At 51.3% G+C, this 18,202-nt stretch overlaps 1 protein-coding gene and 1 long non-coding RNA gene across 3 annotated transcripts in view; both read right to left on the bottom strand.

The window, feature by feature from the left end:
* TMCC2 (transmembrane and coiled-coil domain family 2) overlaps positions 1 to 17,097 on the bottom strand; it is a 37,958-nt gene extending 20,861 nt beyond the window's left edge. Inside the window, exons 1-3 of one of the 2 annotated variants that reach the window (XM_061381996.1) lie at positions 16,404 to 16,492; positions 15,343 to 15,426; positions 4,527 to 5,039 (exon numbers count right to left, since the gene is read on the bottom strand). In XM_061381996.1, the coding sequence (XP_061237980.1) occupies positions 4,527 to 5,012 (486 nt within the window). In that variant the 5' untranslated portion in view covers positions 5,013 to 5,039; positions 15,343 to 15,426; positions 16,404 to 16,492. Of the gene's footprint in view, positions 1 to 4,526; positions 5,040 to 15,342; positions 15,427 to 16,403 lie in introns of both variants that reach the window. The other variant, XM_061381995.1, reaches the window with a different exon arrangement.
* LOC133227483 (uncharacterized) lies at positions 10,199 to 15,331 on the bottom strand. The gene is made up of 2 exons (XR_009729844.1): positions 14,157 to 15,331; positions 10,199 to 13,052 (listed from the first exon to the last, which is right to left on the bottom strand). It is a non-coding gene; the product is annotated as an uncharacterized LOC133227483 (long non-coding RNA).
* Positions 17,098 to 18,202: the final 1,105 nt, after the last annotated feature.

Genomic DNA, 18,202 nt, shown 5'->3' with positions numbered 1-18,202 from the left:
ATCTTCGTGACCCAGATACCCACAATGGTGTGATCACTCACCTAGAGCCAGACATCCTGGAATGTGAAGTCAAGTGGGCCTGAGGAAGCATCACTACAAACAAAGCTAGTGGAGGTGATGGAATTCCAGTTGAGCTATTTCAAATCCTAAAAGATGATGCTGTGAAAGTGCTGCACTCAATAGACCAGAAAATTTGAAAAACTCAGCAGTGGCCACAGGACTGGAAAAGGTCAGTTTTCATTTCAATCCCAAAGAAAGGCAATGCCAAAGACAAACTACTGCACAACTGCACTCATTTTGCACGCTAGTAAAGTAATGCTCAAAATTCTCCAAGCCTGGCTTCAACAGTAAGTGAACCAAGAACTCCCAGCTATTCAAGCTGGTTTTAGAAAAGGCAGAGGAACCAGAGATCAAATTGCCAACATCCGCTGGATCATAGAAAAAGCAAGAGAGTTCCAGAATTCTACTTCTGGTAGCATCTACTTCTGTTTCATTGACTACGCTAAAACCTCTGACTGTGTGGATCACAACAAACTGTGAAAAATTCTTATAGAGATGGGAATACCAGACCACCTTACCTGTCTCCTGCAAAACCTGTTTTCAAGTCAAGAAGCAACAGTTGGAACCAGACATGGAACAACAGACTAGTACCAAATTGAGAAAGGGAGTACATCAAGGCTGTATATTGTCACCTTGCTTATTGAACTTATATGCAGAGTATATCACGAGAAATACCAGGCTGGATGAACCACAAGCTGGAATCAAGACTGCTGGGAGAAATATCAACAACTTCAGATATGCAGATGACATCACCCTTATGACAGAAAGCGAAGAGGAACTAAAGAACCTCTTGATGAAAGTGAAAGAGGAGAGTGAAAAAGCTGGCTTAAAACTCAGCATTCAAAAAACTAAGATCATGGCATCCAGTCCCATCACTTCATGAGAAATAGATGGGGAAACAATGGAAACGGTGACAGACTTCATTTTCTTGGGCTCCAAAATCACTGCAGATGGTGACTGCAGCCTTGAAATTAAAAGACACTTGCTCCTTGGAAGAAAAGCTATGACCAATCTAGACAGCATATTAAAAAGCAGAGACATTACACTGCTAACAAAGGTCTGTATAGTCAAAGCTATGGTTTTTCCAGTAGTCATGTATGGATGTGAGAGTTGGACCCTAAAGAAGGCTGAGTGCCGAAGAATTGATGCTTTTGAACTGTGCTGTTCAAAAGAAGATTCTTGAGAGTCCCTTGGACTTCAAGGAGATCCAACCAGTCCATCTTAAAGGAAATCAGTCCTGAATATTCATTGGAAGTTCTGATGTTGAAGCTGAAACTCCAATACTTCGGCACTTGACGCCAAGAGTCGACTCATTAGGAAAGACCCTGATGCTGGGAAAGATTGAGGGCGGGAGGGGAAGGGGACGACAGAGGATGAGATGGTTGGATGGCATCACCGACTCAGTGAGCATGAGTTTGACCAAGCTCCAGGGGATGGTGAAGGACGGGGAAGCCTGGCGTGCTGTAGTCCATGGGGTCACAAAGAGCTGGACAGGGCTGAGCGACTGAAGAACACAGGTGGCGAAGCTTTGGAAAGATGAACCTTCTAAATAAGGATATAAAACAGTCACAGGAATAACCATTTTCCCCATTTCCACCCTGCACCTAGGGAACCACCCCACAGTGAGCTCACCCAAGAGTCTGCAGTCATGTCTTCCACCAGCAACAAAGAACAGAACCCTGTCTGCCTCCTGGATATCTTGGGGGCAGTGTGAAGACCAAACATGAACCTCGTGGAAAAACTACCCAGTTGATGCCCTCCCATCCCCCTAGCCCCCTGCATTCCCACTCAGCAAACAGCAACAAACTTTGCCAGCCTCCAAAAGTGCCCGCTGTGTACCCACTCCATCTGCTCAGACAGCTTCAGGACTACAATGCCCACGTTCTCTCTCCTCGTGAAATGGCTCCAGGACCAGAGACCCTGTTTTAGGATTGTTCTAAAGGTATCCACTGACTCAGCAGCAGCAAGAGGCGGGCCTGGTGGCTGCTGCAAATAAAATACTTGCTCACTGGGAATTCTGTAGCAGTCCAGTGGTTAGGGCACGGCACTTTCACTGCCAGAGCCCAGGTTCAAGCCCCGGTGGGGGAACTAAGATACTGTAAGCTGTGCTGCATGGCGAAAAATAACCCAAAACAAACAAAAAAAACTTGCTTCTGAAGGGCTGAACAACTTGGTTCCTGCTGCTAGTTCCCTCTGGGTCTCCCTTCCTTCCACAAAGCCACGTTTTCCTTGCAGCCGACACATCCAGATCTCATTCTTGGCACAGACGTCTCTGCAGTTGAAACTAAGCTTGCAGATGGTTCAGGGCCATCGTTTTAAATACTCTATATGCTGACAACCCCTAAACGTCTGTCTCCAGCCTGGGTCTCTTCCCAAGACTACAGACTCCAACATCTGACTGCTTATTTGGCATGTCCACGTGGATGTTTAACAATCATCTCAAACGGAACGTGTCCAAAGACTAGCTCTGATTTCTGCCCCCACAGTCCCCCTAGCTGTGCTGATCCAACTCAGCTAATGGCAATTTCTTCTTCTCAGCAACCAGGCCAAAACTTGTGAGCCCTCTCTGCCTGCTCCCTTTCTGCCCTGCCCCGCATCCTTCAGGAACTGTTGTTGTTTGATCTCTGAGGGGAGTCCAGAATCCAGCCCTCCCCCGACTCTCACCCTGCAGCAATCCCTGGCATCTCACCTCTGGGGGCTTCCAACAGCTTCCTAGGCTCCCTGCTCACAGCCTGGCCTCCACACAGCACCCAGATCCGTCTCCTTAAATGGTGTCCCTCATCTGTCCAAAACCTAACGGCTTCCCATTTCACTGAGCAAAGAAGTCAAAAGCCTTTTTCCTGACCCACTAAAGTGATCTGTAGCCCTCCCTGCCCGTCTTTTAAAAACTAACACAAACCAGACTGTCTCAACCAATTCTGTCCTTTCTCCCCGCAGAAGAGCTGCCCCTCCACTTCTACCATCTCCGCAGTCTACTAAAACCAGTTTCTTGCCACAGTTATCAGTGACCCTCACTGCTTGATACCATCGACGTACGTGTTCAAATCCAGATCTGACCTTTCACTCTCACCGCATTTCACTTTGTTGAAAACTTCCTCCCTCTGAAAACTCCTCTGTCATGCTTCGACATCATCCCTCCCCAGGTTCACTCCTATAGACCTGCTGCTGTCCCTTATACATCAGCTCTCGGCTCCATTGTCCTTAACACTTGCTTCAAAGTCTCATCCACACCCAGCTCAGTTCCATCTTCCACGTCCACCTTCTTGCCTAGTGCCATTGATGAGAACTGCCAGAGGCCCTCTGAGTTTGTCTCTGCCCTCCCATCCTCACGGATGCGGCCTAGGCTCCAGCAACAGCTCTGATAATGGTTTCTTTGACTCCATTCCTGCCCCTCTTCCTAACCTACTGTCTACACTGAGACCCAGTGGGGCCTCCTCTGGCCAGTTTCCTACCTAACACCCTCTGACAACGTCACACTCCCCCAGGCTCCACATGGCAAGACCTGGTGTGATCTAACCTCTGCCTACCTGTCGGTCCCCAAAAGCGCTGGACACGCCAACTGCAGTGAATCCGAGGCAGTCCCCAGCAGCGGCCTGTTTCTCTGTACACTATACCCTTCCAGCCCCCACGCTTGCCCCCAGTCCTCTGGCTAAATTGTACTCCTTCTTCAAGATTCAGCTCAGTGGCTTCCTCCAGAAGGTCCTCCCCGACAAGTTCTCACATCCTCTGTCACACCCTCATCACCCCATTCTGCCTGCTCACCCGTCTGTCTCCCTTCTATTCAGTGAGGACAGCCCTACCCCCACTTATTCCCTCCAGCTCATTCATTCTTATAGCGCATAATAAGTATGCATGAAATACTTAGTACATGAATGAAAATGTGAACATAGAAATTCAGAAATATCCAACTAGATTTTCTCCCTTCCAAACAGCCCTTCATGGATTCTTCCTCTGTCATCTTGGGCTGGCAATAATAAAAACTATACCACACCAGACTCTATTCCAAAAATGTGACATATACGAACCTATTTAATCCTAAAGCAATTCTACTACTATTATTTCTATTTTTATTTTATTTTCTTTTTTTTTATTTCTATTTTTAATTGAGAAAAATTAAAGTGCAAAAAAATTGAGTTGACTCAGGCATAAAGTGGCACAACCATGGTTGATGCTAGTCCAAACTGCCGCATGTATTGTTTCTTGAGAGCACGCTCAAGGAAAACACACCAAAATTACTATCAGCCCGATCAAAAGATAATTTTGCAAAACTAAATTCCTAAGCAAACAAAAATCGGCTTTGGGGGGCTCGCCCCTTGCTTCTGGCTTGGTCCTCTCTCTGGCTCCTTCCATGAAACAGACAGGTCCCCAGAGGCGGTGTGCCGCACCCACCAGGCCAGGCCCCAGCTCAGGTCCTCGAGGCCTGAGGTCCCCCGCACAGCGGCCCCTGCCCGGAAGGCCAGCCTCACCTTGTCACCGAGACCCTCGGCCTCCTCCGCCAGGAGGGAGCCGCCGTCAGGGAGCAGCAGGGCCGTGTCGGTGGTGGAGGAGGAGCGGGGGCGGCCCTGGTGCTGGTGCAGGATGGCGGCCAGGCCGCTGTCCTGGGGGGTCTTGCGCAGCAGGTGGGGGCTGCCGCGCTGCGGCTCCAGGGAGCTGCTCTTGGCGCGCCGGCTGCCGCCCCCGCCGCCGCCATGCAGGCTGGCGCCCCGCTTGATGGAGGGCCGCGCGCGGATCTGCTGCAGCACGCGGTTGAAGGCGGTGGGCCGGGCGGGCAGGTCGTGCAGGGACATGGCGTAGGACACGCGGTGCATCTCTGGGGAGCGCTCCTTCTCGTCCGGGGACTCGTGGTCGGACATGCCCTGCTGCTGCTGCTGGGGGTCCTGAGACGACGGGTGCTCCCTTTCCCGCGACCGGCGGCGGCTGTGGAATAGGTGCTTCAGGCCGTGGCCAAACATGGAGCCCTCTGAGAGCTGCTGGATTTTCTGAAGGGAGAAGGACGAAGAACGCTGTGAGTGCAAAGCTGGTTGGGGGCAGAGGTAAGGGGTCTGTTCCTGGGATACTAGTGCAGCTCCTACAGCCACCTGAAACTGGAAGATCCCCGTGAACGGCTGCGGGAAGGGGGGAACCCACACCCACTCCTCTCCTTCCCACATATGTGTATCCCCATGGCTTCCCTCAGGACACTCCTAATCCACACATGGTTCAGGGTTCCTGGTCACAGTATCCTTGTGGCTACAGTCTGGGGCTCAGTGGCACATGCTGGCAGCACTTGGCTCATGAGTTTTATCCCTCTGGATGGATTCTCCCTCCACCCATGAGACCTCCTTCCTTCTAAATCAGATCCTTCCTCAGGATCCTCTTTTGGCCCAAAAGATGCCTCATTGCAATGCTCCTTGGGAAAATCAGGGTCATGCAATCAGATTATACTATGTAGCAGATATTGTTAATCACCTACCCAATATCTATTCTCCTTTCTTTCTTCCCAAATTGCATGGCCTTACTGCACCACACTAAAAATTCTTGCTTCATCAGAGGCCCCAGGAGCCTGGGGTAGCTACATGACACAGTCTTGGCCAATGAAAAGCAGATGAGCTTTCTGGGGGAACTTTTGCTTTCCTAATAAAGGCTTTGTGCAGAAGAAGCCCTTCTTGCTTCTTCCCACCTGGAATGTGGAGGTAATGCCTGGATCGTGCTTTACCAACAGCCATCTTGGTAAAGCCCCCAGGGATATGCTTGGGAACCTGATGACCCCATGGAGTCACCAAACTGGGTGTGGATACCTACCCTGGGATTCTTGGTTCATGAAATAAACAAGTCTATCATTACCTATACAACTTTAGAATAAATTTCTCTTATTTATAGCCAATCTCATTTCTGACATAGCAATAAATTTTACTGAAGCTTCCAGGTTGATGAACACTTCCACATGCCAGGAGGGTAGCACATCCCAGTTCCAGGGCAACAGAAACTCCTGTACCCAAGACCCTTCCAAACATCTTCACTGGAGGTTGGTCGCTCAGGGCCTAACCTGTGCACTCAGGTTAATCGCACCCATGAAGTGTGCCTCTTCGTTTGGCTGTTCATTTGTATCCGGCATAATAACCTGGTAAATGTAAAAAAGCCCACAAACTACGTCTACAGGCACACCTTGAATTGCAGGCAGTAAAGTGACAACTTCCTCAGCACACACATCAGAACCAGCTGTCCACAGGCTGGAGCAGACCAAGGGGGCGCTGGAGCCCAGTGGTGCCCTGGCCCCAGGCTTTCACAGTCCTGCCCCTGAGGTGCTCCACCAGCTCTCCAGGCAGAACTGCTCAGAGAGGGGCAGTCTACGGCCTGGCCAGGGCGAGGCCATGTGTGGGATAACTCCAGACCACTGCTTCTGCATGGGGGCCGGCTCACGTGGTAGAGCCGACCCTCAGCAGAGAACTTCAGAGCCAGCAGGCGGAGGGCTGGGACTTGGAGGGCCAGCGGAACCCTTAACTCCTGAGAGGGGAACTCAGAACCAAGCAACCCGGGGCTCCGTGAGCTACAGGATGTCTTCATCTGTAAGGAACGGCCTTGGGAGGCAGCCTGTCAGCTAGGAAACCTTCCAAAGGATTACAAGTACTGGATTTTCTTTTTTTCTAGAAACAAACTTACAGAGGAGAAAACTTGAACCATGCAGACACCAAGAGAAAACCATCTTCAGATCTGTATTAGCCAACCCCACTCTAACTGTAGGCTACCCACTCCAGTATTCCTGGGCTTCCCTTGTGGCTCAGCTGGTAAAGAATCTGCTTGCAATGCAGGAGACCTGGGTTTGATCCCTGGGTTGGGAAGATCCCCTGGAGAAAGGAAAAGCTACCCACTCCAGTATTCTGGCCAGAATTCCTTGGACTAGGAGCCTGGCAGGCTACAGTCCATGGGGTCGCAAAGAGTTCGACACAACTCAGCGACTTTCACTTTCACTCTGGTAGGGCTTCCCAGGTGGTTCAGCTGGTAAAGACTCCGCCTGCAATGCAGACCCCAGTTTGATTTCTGGGTTGGGAAGATACCCAGGAAGAGGGCACGGCAACCCACTCCAATCTTCCTGCCTGGAGAATTCCCATGGACAGAGGAGCCTGGTGGGCTGTAGTCCGTGTGATCGCAAAGAGCTGGACGCGACAGAGTGACTAAACACAGCGCAGCATCACCCTCACTGCTACTTGACACCTCAGCGTGCTTTGTGCAGATAGCTGCACTTACATCTGATGTCAGTAGCTACGCACACTACTGTGGATTTGTGTCAAAGTGGAGGATTTTCACTTTTCACCCCGTTTGAATAGTCCCACCATCCTCAAAGTAGGTGGGGCCTTTATAACACCCATTTTACAGACCAGATAAGTTTTATCACCACAGCTCACTGTGAACTTCTGGTTTACAGTTTTCAATATGCTCTTTCTCCTGCATGATCTCACTTGAATTTCCCAGAAACTAATAAAAGCGACAGCAGCAACATTTCCATTCTTAGGTGCGGAGATGAAGGTGACCACCACTGCTTCTTAAGAATTTAATCCTGGGGCCGCCCTGGAGGTGCTGAGTCTCTCCACGGAGCCGCCATCTCCAGGTCCAGCCCGGGGCAGAGTCGGCTCAGGTAAAACCACCACGTTCAAGGAAGGCCGGACTGAGGCGTGCATTCTGCCAGACTTGGAAACCGCCAGATCCTGCGGCCTCTGGACCAGAGACAGACCGGGACACCCTCCCCCTCCTCGGGCCCAGGCTGATACCAGACCTTCCTGCAGACATCACGGATGGGGCCAGCTGGCTCTGGCACTTGCCCAGCAACTTCTGCCAAGTGGTCACATTACATATTACAAACGGTCTTTCTAGCATTCTACTCCAGGCCTCTCCCTTCCCTCCCTGGCACTCCCAGCCTAGCTTCTCCAACGCTGAGGCCCCTCTTCCACATTGAGTCAGACACAGACTTCCTTCAAAAGACGGCACTAGACTTCCGAGGCACCTCCTCTCCCGGAGCCCCGGGAGGTAGGGGTGGGCGCTGGGGACAGCAGTCACCACTGTCTGCCATATTGCTCTGCATCCAAAATACCTCGGTCAGGCTATTCTAAACATCATACGACAGCATTTTTCAAGGTGCTTTCCGATGTGTGCTGTCCTTCTTGCCTGACACGAGTGTAAGCCTGGGAGGCAGGATGTGTCTCCATCTTACAGATGAAGAAACGTAAGCAGAGCACAGCTAAGCGGCTCGTTCCATTCCCGGAGAAGAGTCTCCAACTTCTACTCGAGTGAGCCTCCACTGGCTCACACACCGATTCCAAGACTAAAGCAGACACAGTATTTACACAGGTCCCAGAAGAGAATCGGAATCACTGACTCAATGGACATGAGTTTGAGCAAGATCTGGAGATGGTGAAGGACAGGGAAGCCTGGTGTGCTGCAGTTCATAGGGCCGCAAAGAGCTGGACACGACTTAGCAGCTGAACAACAACAATGGAACAGGCAGGATGAAAACAGGACAAAATGCCTGAGTCGTGGGGAGCTCAGTCCCCTGACCCGAGGCGGTAGATCTTCTCGTGTTACGTCATAGGACGTGGGCAAGAGCTGTAACCAGTGTAGGTCTTCCTTGCCCACCCTGCCCTCCGTTCTGCAGGTCAAGGAGAGACAGGGTGACCCAAGGACCTTTGTCCCAGCAGCACGGAAGAGTGTGCTAAAGTCCACGGTGGGGAAGAAGAAAAAGAACAAAACAAAGAAGACAAAGAATGCTGGTCGGAGGGAGGTGGCTCCATACAAAGGGGTTTATCCTCACAAAGAGCAAGGCAAGAAAGCCGAGTGTTACACGCATGTGGGTGTCAGAGAGGAGATGGTTAAGGAGTTTTGACGTAACATGGTAAGTATTTAAAAAAAAAACAAAACAAAAAGCCCGGCACACACACATAACCAGCCACAAGTTTTGGAAATGAGGAAAACCATGGTGACTAGCTTGAGGGAACTCAGCCACCAACGCAGCAGAAAGCACCACCTGCTCTGACTAACAGGTTCCAGCTACTAAATGTCACTTGCTTCTCCACACTGACTCCTGCTTTTCCCCAGCTACCAGGAGCCATTTTGGTGGCCAAACGCAGCCATGTATTTATTAGGAGGAGAGAGCTGAGCTGCTTCGGAGTGAGAGGTGGGACACAAACAGCTATCCCAATCCACGAGAATGAGCACAAACTGTCCCACAACTGCCCAGAGGCCAGAAGGGAGGCAGAATGCAGAGCGCCCCAGGGCCAGGTGCCCACGCCTGCAGAGGGAAATGAGGGATGTTTGCTACCCTCCCCTGAATCATCTTTAAGGGCAGGAAGGGCCCCGCCTCCTTGGGGTGCCATCATCCTCTCAGGAAGAAAGGGTGGACTAAATGGTTTCCGAAAGATCCTTCCTGAGAAGGCTGTGGTCTCCGAACAGTTAGGCTTCATCTGTTCTCCTCCCTGGGTGTAGGTCCCCAAAAGGGGAAGTCTGCTCCAAAAGCTGCAAACACAGCTGCCTGAGATCAAGCAAAATGCTTTGGGGTGCAGTGACTTTGGTACCATCTGGTTAAAAACAGCCAAAAGAGGCTTCTAATTCTTCCAAGTCCCTGTGTTCTTAATAACTCCCATTAATGCTGAAAGGATCTTTAAAAGTGATGCTGACCTATAGCTAATTACCCCACCTGGCAGCTGACTGCATCTCCCCTCCTCCCAGCTGGGTTTGAAACGCCCTCTGCCCCACCACTGGTTTGGCGGGTAGGGTTCAGTGGGGTGACTGGGTCACCGTGAGTCTCAGCAAGCCTAGGTCGCCAACGTTCCTCTATTTATAGGGTCTCTATGGAAACAGGGCCAGCATTAAAGAGCTAATCACTGTAAAAACCCACAGAGTCCTACTCTCAAGATAAAAAGTGCATTGCAGAAGTCTCCGATTGCCCTTAAGAAGCCTTGGGTGGGGAGCCTGGGGCTGGAGCATGAGAGGAGCAGTCACCCCAGGTCTGGCGCTCATGGCCATAGTGATGGAGAAGAGTGAGCGGCTGCAACTGTCTCTCTTAAAAACACAGTGATGAAAGACTTTCGGAATCATTTTTTTCTCCCCCAGCAACCCAGCTGACATAAAAAAAAAAAAAAAAAAGAACAGATTTCAACTTAGGGGCAAATGATTTTCCCATTCTCAATTTTATTTAAACTTCTTATTCCTTTATTGCTCAGAGAATTCTGGAGTCAATGCAAGTCAGGTCAAGTGACCTCATACAATGGGTCTTTAGGCAGAATTGGCTCAACATATACCAGCATAAAAGATTCTGATTAAAGTTATCTTCCTGGTATGCCCTCTCTCTGCCTCTTCTCGTCCTACCTACCCTTCACCACCCACCTCCCCTGCTGCATACAGTCCTCTCGTACCACGCCAGTCTAAAGAGATCTCACCACCCTGCTCTGAACTCCAGAGAGCTCGTTATCTACACCATTCATCTTGCCATTAATCACATTCTGCCTTGTGACAGGGCTCTCTCAAACTGTTATCCAACTTTTCACTAGCCTCTGGATGGAATCCTCAATGAGTACATAGAGGGCAGGAGCTATATCATCTATTATCTCTGTGCCTCCAATGGTAGCGGGCAGAGACCTTCACACCAATATGGCCATTGAAAGTGAAAGTGTTAGTTGCTCAGTCATGTCTGACTCTTTGTAACACCATGGACTGCAGCCTGCCAGGCTCCTCTGTCCATGGAATTCTCCAGGCAAGCATACTGTAGTGGACAGCCAATCCCTTCTCCAGGGGATCTTTCCGACCCAGGGATCAAACCCAGGTCTTCCGCATTGCAGGTAGATTCTTTATAATTTGAGCCCCGTCGCTGCTTAATAAATTTCTGAGCGGAAACTATGCACATCTACAAGATCATCTTAAAAAGGAGATTTAATCCTTAGACAATTACCTTTTTCCAAAGATTTAAAAGCTCAGCTGCACAACTTTTTCTCATGTCTAGCCCAGATCTCTCCTGCTGCAGTTTAAACCTCATCTCAGTCTGTCATCTCAGTAACTGCCAAGATCGAGCTTCCTGGGGAAAGATGAACAGAGACCCAGGAGCCTGGATGTGTTGACTGTCCTCACAAATGGCTTAGGTCAAGGCCCATGTTCTCCCAGCCAGCTTTGTTTTCCAAGTGGACATCATTCAGCTAACCTGGCTGGACGCCTTTAGCCAATAGGTATGAAAAATCAAATATTATCTTTTTCATACAGTCACAAAACATACCTGTGATCCCTCAAACAGCTTTGTTTAGTTCTTAACATAGAGAGAGGCTTAAGTGTTTGGTTGATAAAGGTGGACCCTACCAGTGTGGCCTCGTTCTAAGAATGTATTCATTCTTTACTATGAGAATTTCAAAGCCCATTTCTTAGAGGAGAAATGAAGTCAGACATGAGTTTTGAGTTGGCCTCCAAGACCACCACTGAGAAGCCACCTGAGATTTTTTTTCCCCAGTCCTGACACGTATTTTTTAAAACTTCAGCCTCCCAATTCAGGTTCTATCAGATGTTTCAATTCCTTGCTGAGGGAGAGATTCTTATTAATGGGATTGGCAGTGAAGACAATTAAATACACAAAAAATAGCACATTCTGTAGATGCCAAGCCTGCAAGACAGTTCTCATTGGGACAAGGGCAGCTGGGGATTCATCTAGAACGCGATATGCAGCAGAACAGACAGCTTCATTTGGCATGTGCTTTCCCACTGGCCACCAGTCCCTCCCGAGTCCATATCCACAACGTCTCTGAAAATTCCTGAACGCAGTGGGGGTGGGGGAGGGGCAACCCCAGGCCCAAGGACCCTCCATGCTCCTCCCGTTAGGTCCAGGTGGGACAAAAACAGACACCCTCTGCATTCTTCATCACCCTCCACTGAGCCTGACTACTTACAGGGCTGGGGAGCTGCATCTAGTCAGTGGCCTTACAGGGGACCTGACACTTGCCCTCTCACGTAGAAAGTGCTCTCCTCTTCTTCAGTAATTAAAGTTCCACCCTTTACAACTTGCTCTAAGCACACCTCTTCTGATCAACCTCATGTTTCTGATTTCATCAGTGATGCTTGAAGCACCCTTAAACTTCGGTGTGCTTTGATGAGGACGTTCTTGCAAGTGTTTCAGCCTGTTTGCCTGGAGGCCGAGGCAGCACCTGCTGCCAAAGAACTGATTACCCATTTCCTTATTCTTGGCTCTACCTCGACTGTACCTCTCCAGATGAAACCTCTCCTAGGGTCCCGCTCCCACCTGAGACTGCAGAAATCGTCACGCTGGAACATGTCCCTTCTGCAGGACAGCTGGGGGCCCCCTGCTGCAGAAGGCCACAGAGAGCCCTGCCTACCGCCAGAACCCTTCCCCAGGCCCTAGAGCACAGGCACCTTTCCACCTCACCAGCATTCCCCGAAGCTGCTGATCTTCTCCGTTGAAAAAGTAGAGAAACTGAGGCCCACAAATTTCATCAAAACCCAGGGCCTTAAAAATCAACAAAAGAACAGAAAAATAAGCAGAAGCTTCTTGGAAATATACATGTTCCCCCTCTTGGGTAGCAGGTAGCTGGGGTATCTATTTTGCCCCTGTTATTTAAAGAGTACACATACTCTCAGACACTTTTACAAACATGGCATGTTTCACAATCTAAAACAGGCTTTCCCATGGAAGGTCAGTATCTGCTGCCCCGTGAAGCCTTCGCCAGCGGGCGCTCCGGGAGCGGCGAGGAACGTGGTGCGCCCATGCTCAGCACAGGCTGCGAGCCAGCAAGCACAGTCCTACGGGATTCAGCTGTGACTCCCTCAGCTCTTTGGTTCCGAATCGCTCTTCACTCCGAGCAGACAGGAAGACTAGTGAATGGTACAGATGAAGGCACCCAAGTGAGTCCTGAGTTAGAAGCACTTCGAACCAGGACTGGGATGATGCACTTCAGAGCACCCCCTTCTTCTTCTTGGAAAAAATATTAATACTGTTCAGAACTCTCTGGGGAAATGAATCGCAGAGGCATCTGTGAAAGGAAAAAGAAGCTCAGGGAAAGTCTAGGGGACGGTTTCTGGCCAGCATACCCAGAGCCTTCCTTTCAGGAGAGGCACAAGTCCTCCAGTTGCTCAGGGGTGGGAGAGATGGCAAGGCTGGCGATTTCCTCCCCTGCCCTCGGGCTTCTAAAAGGCCTCAGGGCAGAGCCAGCTGACTCTCGTGCTTAGCCACCCATCCCGGGCCTTAGCGACATCTACCACATGTTGTGTTTCTAACAGGAACATGTGCTCCATGTCCCTTTCTGCAGTTTTCCCCTGAGCTCCTCCCACTCCCGCTCTCACTAGCACTGGGTTTACTTGCTGGAAAATCTCAGTGTACTTTTGGTCAGCCAACACTGTCTGTAAGCAGCAATCTAGCGTGTCCTCCCAGCTAGTAAGGAAACTGGCAGGAGCAAAGGCCTGGATAATGACCACAAATGAATCCAAGACATGAACTCGAGTGGGTCAACGGAGTCCAAGCCACAAGCCAAGGGGGAAGGCGATGTGACTCTGAATTTTGGGGCTCCTGTTGCAGGAGTGTCTGGTGACATTGCCCCTGAAGGTCACATTAAGTGTGCAGAGTAGCTGAGAAGGCCTCCAAAGCACCTGCATAAGCTGCTTGTGGGGCAATGTACTTTTTCAGGCTATTTTTCAGTTAGAGTTTTAAAATTGCTGCTTAACTATTTTTCCTCCTCACTGGTCCTCCATGGCCCCCAATCTCAGATCCCAGGCCGCCACAGGAGAAGTCTACAGTGCAGTCCTCCAGGACACTGAAGGACAAGAAGGGAGACCACCGGAGCCCCTGCTCTGGGGCTGCTCGACAAGCTTGGCTATCAGGGCACAAGTAGATCATTCTGTCCTCTCCTTTCACCCAACTTCCACGAGGTGCTTCAGACAAAACCTTTTTTTTTTTTTTCTCAAGATGATTTCCTCCACTGCAGCTAATCCATCACAACACCTAGAGCTATTACAAGAAAACAGCAGTGGACTAAGGGACCAAAAATTCCTGTTTCCAAAGTTTAAAATGAAAACAGAACTGCAGGTTGCTCCAGGCCAGACACAGGTAGGGGACAGGGGGTGTTAAAAAAATCACTTACCCTATTCCAGTACCACCATCACATCTAAAACAAGTTAGCTTATACGCAGCGCTAGAGCCAAAGATAGGATTTTTCCGTTGCTGGAAAACTATGCCAGTGCTGGAAAACAAGTTTGGACAGACTTCAAAATTCCTAGTCCCTTTCCCCAGAAAAAGGCTCAGAAAAGTTGAGTGACTTGCCTGAGATCACACAGCAAATTAAACTGCGATAGCCCCCAAGTTCGTGTCTGTCTCTGAAGTCCTTACTTTGTAAACACGTGAAAAAGCAGATGGAGACAAACAGGAAAAGGCCCTGCTTGTCTCCCTGAGCTCCTACGGAGCAGGCAGCAGCTAGGTTTTCCCTGAGCTGCCAGCCTGGGTTCACATGGCTGTGGTCAGCTCAGAAATATGTTTTCTGATGGGGGTGGAGGACAACTTGGAAGGACAAGAAAAGGTGTGTCCTGATCTCAACTTTGGTTCAGGGACGGCCCGCATTTAATATCAAGTGTAGAGCTGTTGTTGCTGTGTCTGCCCCAACCAGAATCAGAGTGTCAACCACCCCCCCCACCCCCACCCAAAAAGGAGAGAGAGAGTAAAAGAGGTAAGCGGGTGGAGATGAATGAGCTTCTTTCAACAGCTTTATCTACAGAGACAAAGACACTGCAGCCCCCACACCACAAGCCCACCTTCCCTCCTGAAGGCAGCGGGGGAAATGAACGGAGCCGGTGGTTTTCACTGCGGCCGGAGCTGAATCGTGGGGGAGTTTCCAAGGCTGCTTTTCACGGACTTGGGGTGAGGATCCCACCTCGCCAAGGAATCAGGATGTGCTGGCCAGACCCATCTGGATCAGCCCAGAAGGAAGCTGAAGTTTGCAGCAGAAGGCTGCCCCCGCCCCACGTCAGCACTAAGGGCAGCCCTTTTGCTTCACCATCTCATTGAAAATAGGAACCATGGCTCCTGACCACTCAGGTGGGCTCAGAGGTGGCAGGCGGGCCAGGTACCAAGGACTCTCCCTGCACTGCCTACCCAGTGGAGCTCATCTTACACATAAAGCTAGCCCCGATCCTCTGAAAAAGGGCAGCAGCAAAATCAGAGGTTACGTTCAAATATCTGCCACCAATTTTTAAGATACACACATGGAGGCAGAAGTCATCTTACCTCTCCCCAAGAAACAGACAGGTAACACACACAGGTAAGGGCACACTCACCTGCGCTCTGACTTCCTGACTCTGTGCCGCTCACGCCAAACGAGGAATGTCATTGGTTTATTCTGGCGAGCTCCTTAGTGGCTGCTGCCATAGGAGACAGGCTTTATTTAACATAATGGAGTCCTTTTGCTCCTTCAGCCAAGACCTTGCACCCCCTCTGGAGAAAATCTCCCCAAGGCATCAATCTCCAAGGCATCTAAGTTCCTTCCTTGAGCTGACATCTCTCTCAGCCCGGCTGTGAGCTTGCTTGAGAAGCCTGAGCCTGCAATTCCTGTGGCAGCTCCAGCAAAGGTGCATTATTTATCACAGCTGCTGTTTTAGTTACTATAGAGACATATCCAGTACAGCTCAATAATTGTCTCCACAACCTCAGGCTGGAAAATAAGGACTCCCAGCTGCATGCGGCCGCCTCTTTCGGATCCTGGTTCTCCCTGCCGGCTCAGCATGTGTGCAACTTAAACCGAGGCCCCAAACCAGCGCAAGCACCAAGCACCCACCTGTCAGTTCTCCACCCTGGGGGCTGGTTTAGGAAACCAGCCCGGATCTCCAAGCACTAGCTTAACCTCTGGCTCCACCTAACGGCAGGAAGCCCACACTCCCCTTTCACAGATGGACAAACTGAGCTTCAATCCAGGAAGGTCCCAGGAGGGAACTAATTCAGCAAAGGAGCTAATGGTCCTTTGCTTGGGTTCCCACCCCTGTCATTTTCTTGCCCTTCCAAGGAGGGGAAGGGATGTCAACTTTTTAGTTAGCATTTCGGATTTCTCCAGCTCTTTGTCTGCGAATAGCGCTTCACACACATTATTCAAACAACCTCGGATGCGTGAGTCACTAGAACGTCTGCTGAATAATGAGGAACAAACACAGAGGCCTGAAATAAGCTGAAAGACAGAGGCACAAACGGTACCCGAGATCTAGCCCGGGGTCTGGCTGAACATCTGACCATCCTCTCTGACCTCTGTCTGGCTTCCCCATCACTTTTAGCCTGTTACAGCACTTCTGCGTGGGGCGGAGAAAGCTAAGTCGCCGGTTGGGCTCTCAAGGGGAGGGTCTGCGCTCACCTTTAAATCGGGAGGCTTGCTTCGGGGACCCGGGTTGGGCGCCGCGGCAGCGCCCGCATCCGAAGTTGGCCCGCCAGCAGAGTTAGCACCCGCGGCCTCCCCAGGCCGGATGTCCGCACCCGGCAGGTGGCAAGCAGCATCTTCCAGCCCGGCTCCATCCTCCTCGCCCTGCTGTTGCTGCAGCTCGTCCGATTTGCACCTCTTCATGGTGTAGATGGGTCGGCAAGGGGAATCTGTCCTTCCAGCGCGCCGTCCTGGAGGGAGACCGCACCCCCTCTTACACTCAGAAACGAGGCTCGGGGTCTAAATTATTAACGAGGAGGGGAGTCGAGCGGATCACAATCTCTTGAATTGAAAAAATAAACCTTTTCAAGGGAGGGTGAGGAAAGGGCGAGGAGCGGGGAGCCTTGGTTACAGCTTGGAATAGTTCATCGCCACCCGGGGAGAGAAGGCAGGTCACAGTCGAGGCTAGGCAGCAGGAGTCCTTGGGCAGTCATTGGAGCGGGAGGAGGAAGACGGCCCCCGGCCCCCAAACTTTCTGCTTCAGGGCACGCGCAGGGCTGAGGAGAACCGGGCGGCACCGCGCATCCCTCCCGGCGGGCCGGGCTGCTGGGCGCGGCAGGCATGGGGCGGCCGGCCGGGCAGGTCCTCGTCTGCCGCCCTTGGCGGCGACTGCGGCCCCCAGCCCCGCCGCGGGCCCCCGGCCCGCACCTGCCGGCGGAGGAGCCCGCAGCGCGCCCCCGCCCCGCCCGCGCGCCCGGCCCCCGACCGCCGCACCGCCTGCTGCAAAGCCGCCGCCGCGGCCTGAGCCCGCGGCCAGCGTGCAACCTAGCCGGCCGGTGCGGCGGCCGGGCGGGGGGAGGCGAGGCGAGGAGGGCGTGACGACGGCCGCGGGCCAATAGGGAGCCCCGAGGGCCGGGGGGGCGTCGCGGCCGCGTCCTTGGGGTTGGTTGCACCGCGCGATCCCCCAGGAGCAATCGGGAGGGCTAGAGTGCTGCGTCTTAGCATTGCGGACAGCGGGCTGCGGAGTTGAGATCAGGGGCGTCGGGCCACCAAGGCGCGATTTTAGCAGAAGCACCCGAGGGACCCTTCCAGGAAACACTGGACATGTCGGGGTGTCCCCCACCCACTCATTTTATTTGGCGGGGAGGAGGCGCCGTAGTGATGCTTATCATCACGCCTTTTTTGCTCTAACTTCGCACATTATAGCATCTCTTCGGTGAGGAAGACGCAGATCCTAAGACCCTTGATCTGAAACGCGGACAGATTGCTACCTTCAGAGCTGCAAATGCAAAGGGAAGGAAGAGAGCGGGTGTTCTGCCCCATCGCCTCCTCCCCTATTTTTCTGAAGAGTCTCAGCTTTGTGCTCAGAAATAAGAAAGTATCTCATTTTTGAACACAATAATGTATGTGAGAGTTTTTGCAAACTGTGAAGCAGCTTTTAAATAAGAAGGGGTTTTAATGGCAGGACATTGAAACATGGAAGAGAGGAAAGGAATTCAATCTTTTCCCCCCATAAATCTCAGCAAAACTGGGCTGAGTAATCTGGAGGCAGAAGAGAGCAAATACTGGGGTTACCAAGAGATGGAGCTGGGTAATAATAACAACCCCATCCGAGTAGCTACCTTGTGGTTACTGTGGATACCATGGGTTTTGCCCACCCAGCAGGCTAAATGAACAGTTCTGGAAGTAGGTCCCAGGACCAGCACATCAGCATCACCTAGAAACTTGATAGAAATGCAAATTATTGGACACCATCCAGACCTATTGAATCAGAAACAGTGGGTCCCAAGATCTGT

This window comes from Bos javanicus, chromosome 16 (assembly GCF_032452875.1).
Source record: "Bos javanicus breed banteng chromosome 16, ARS-OSU_banteng_1.0, whole genome shotgun sequence".
In the NCBI taxonomy this organism is placed as follows: Eukaryota; Metazoa; Chordata; class Mammalia; order Artiodactyla; family Bovidae; genus Bos; species Bos javanicus.
Note: the sequence above shows the minus strand (reverse complement) of the source record. Positions and strands in the feature narration are given on the sequence as shown.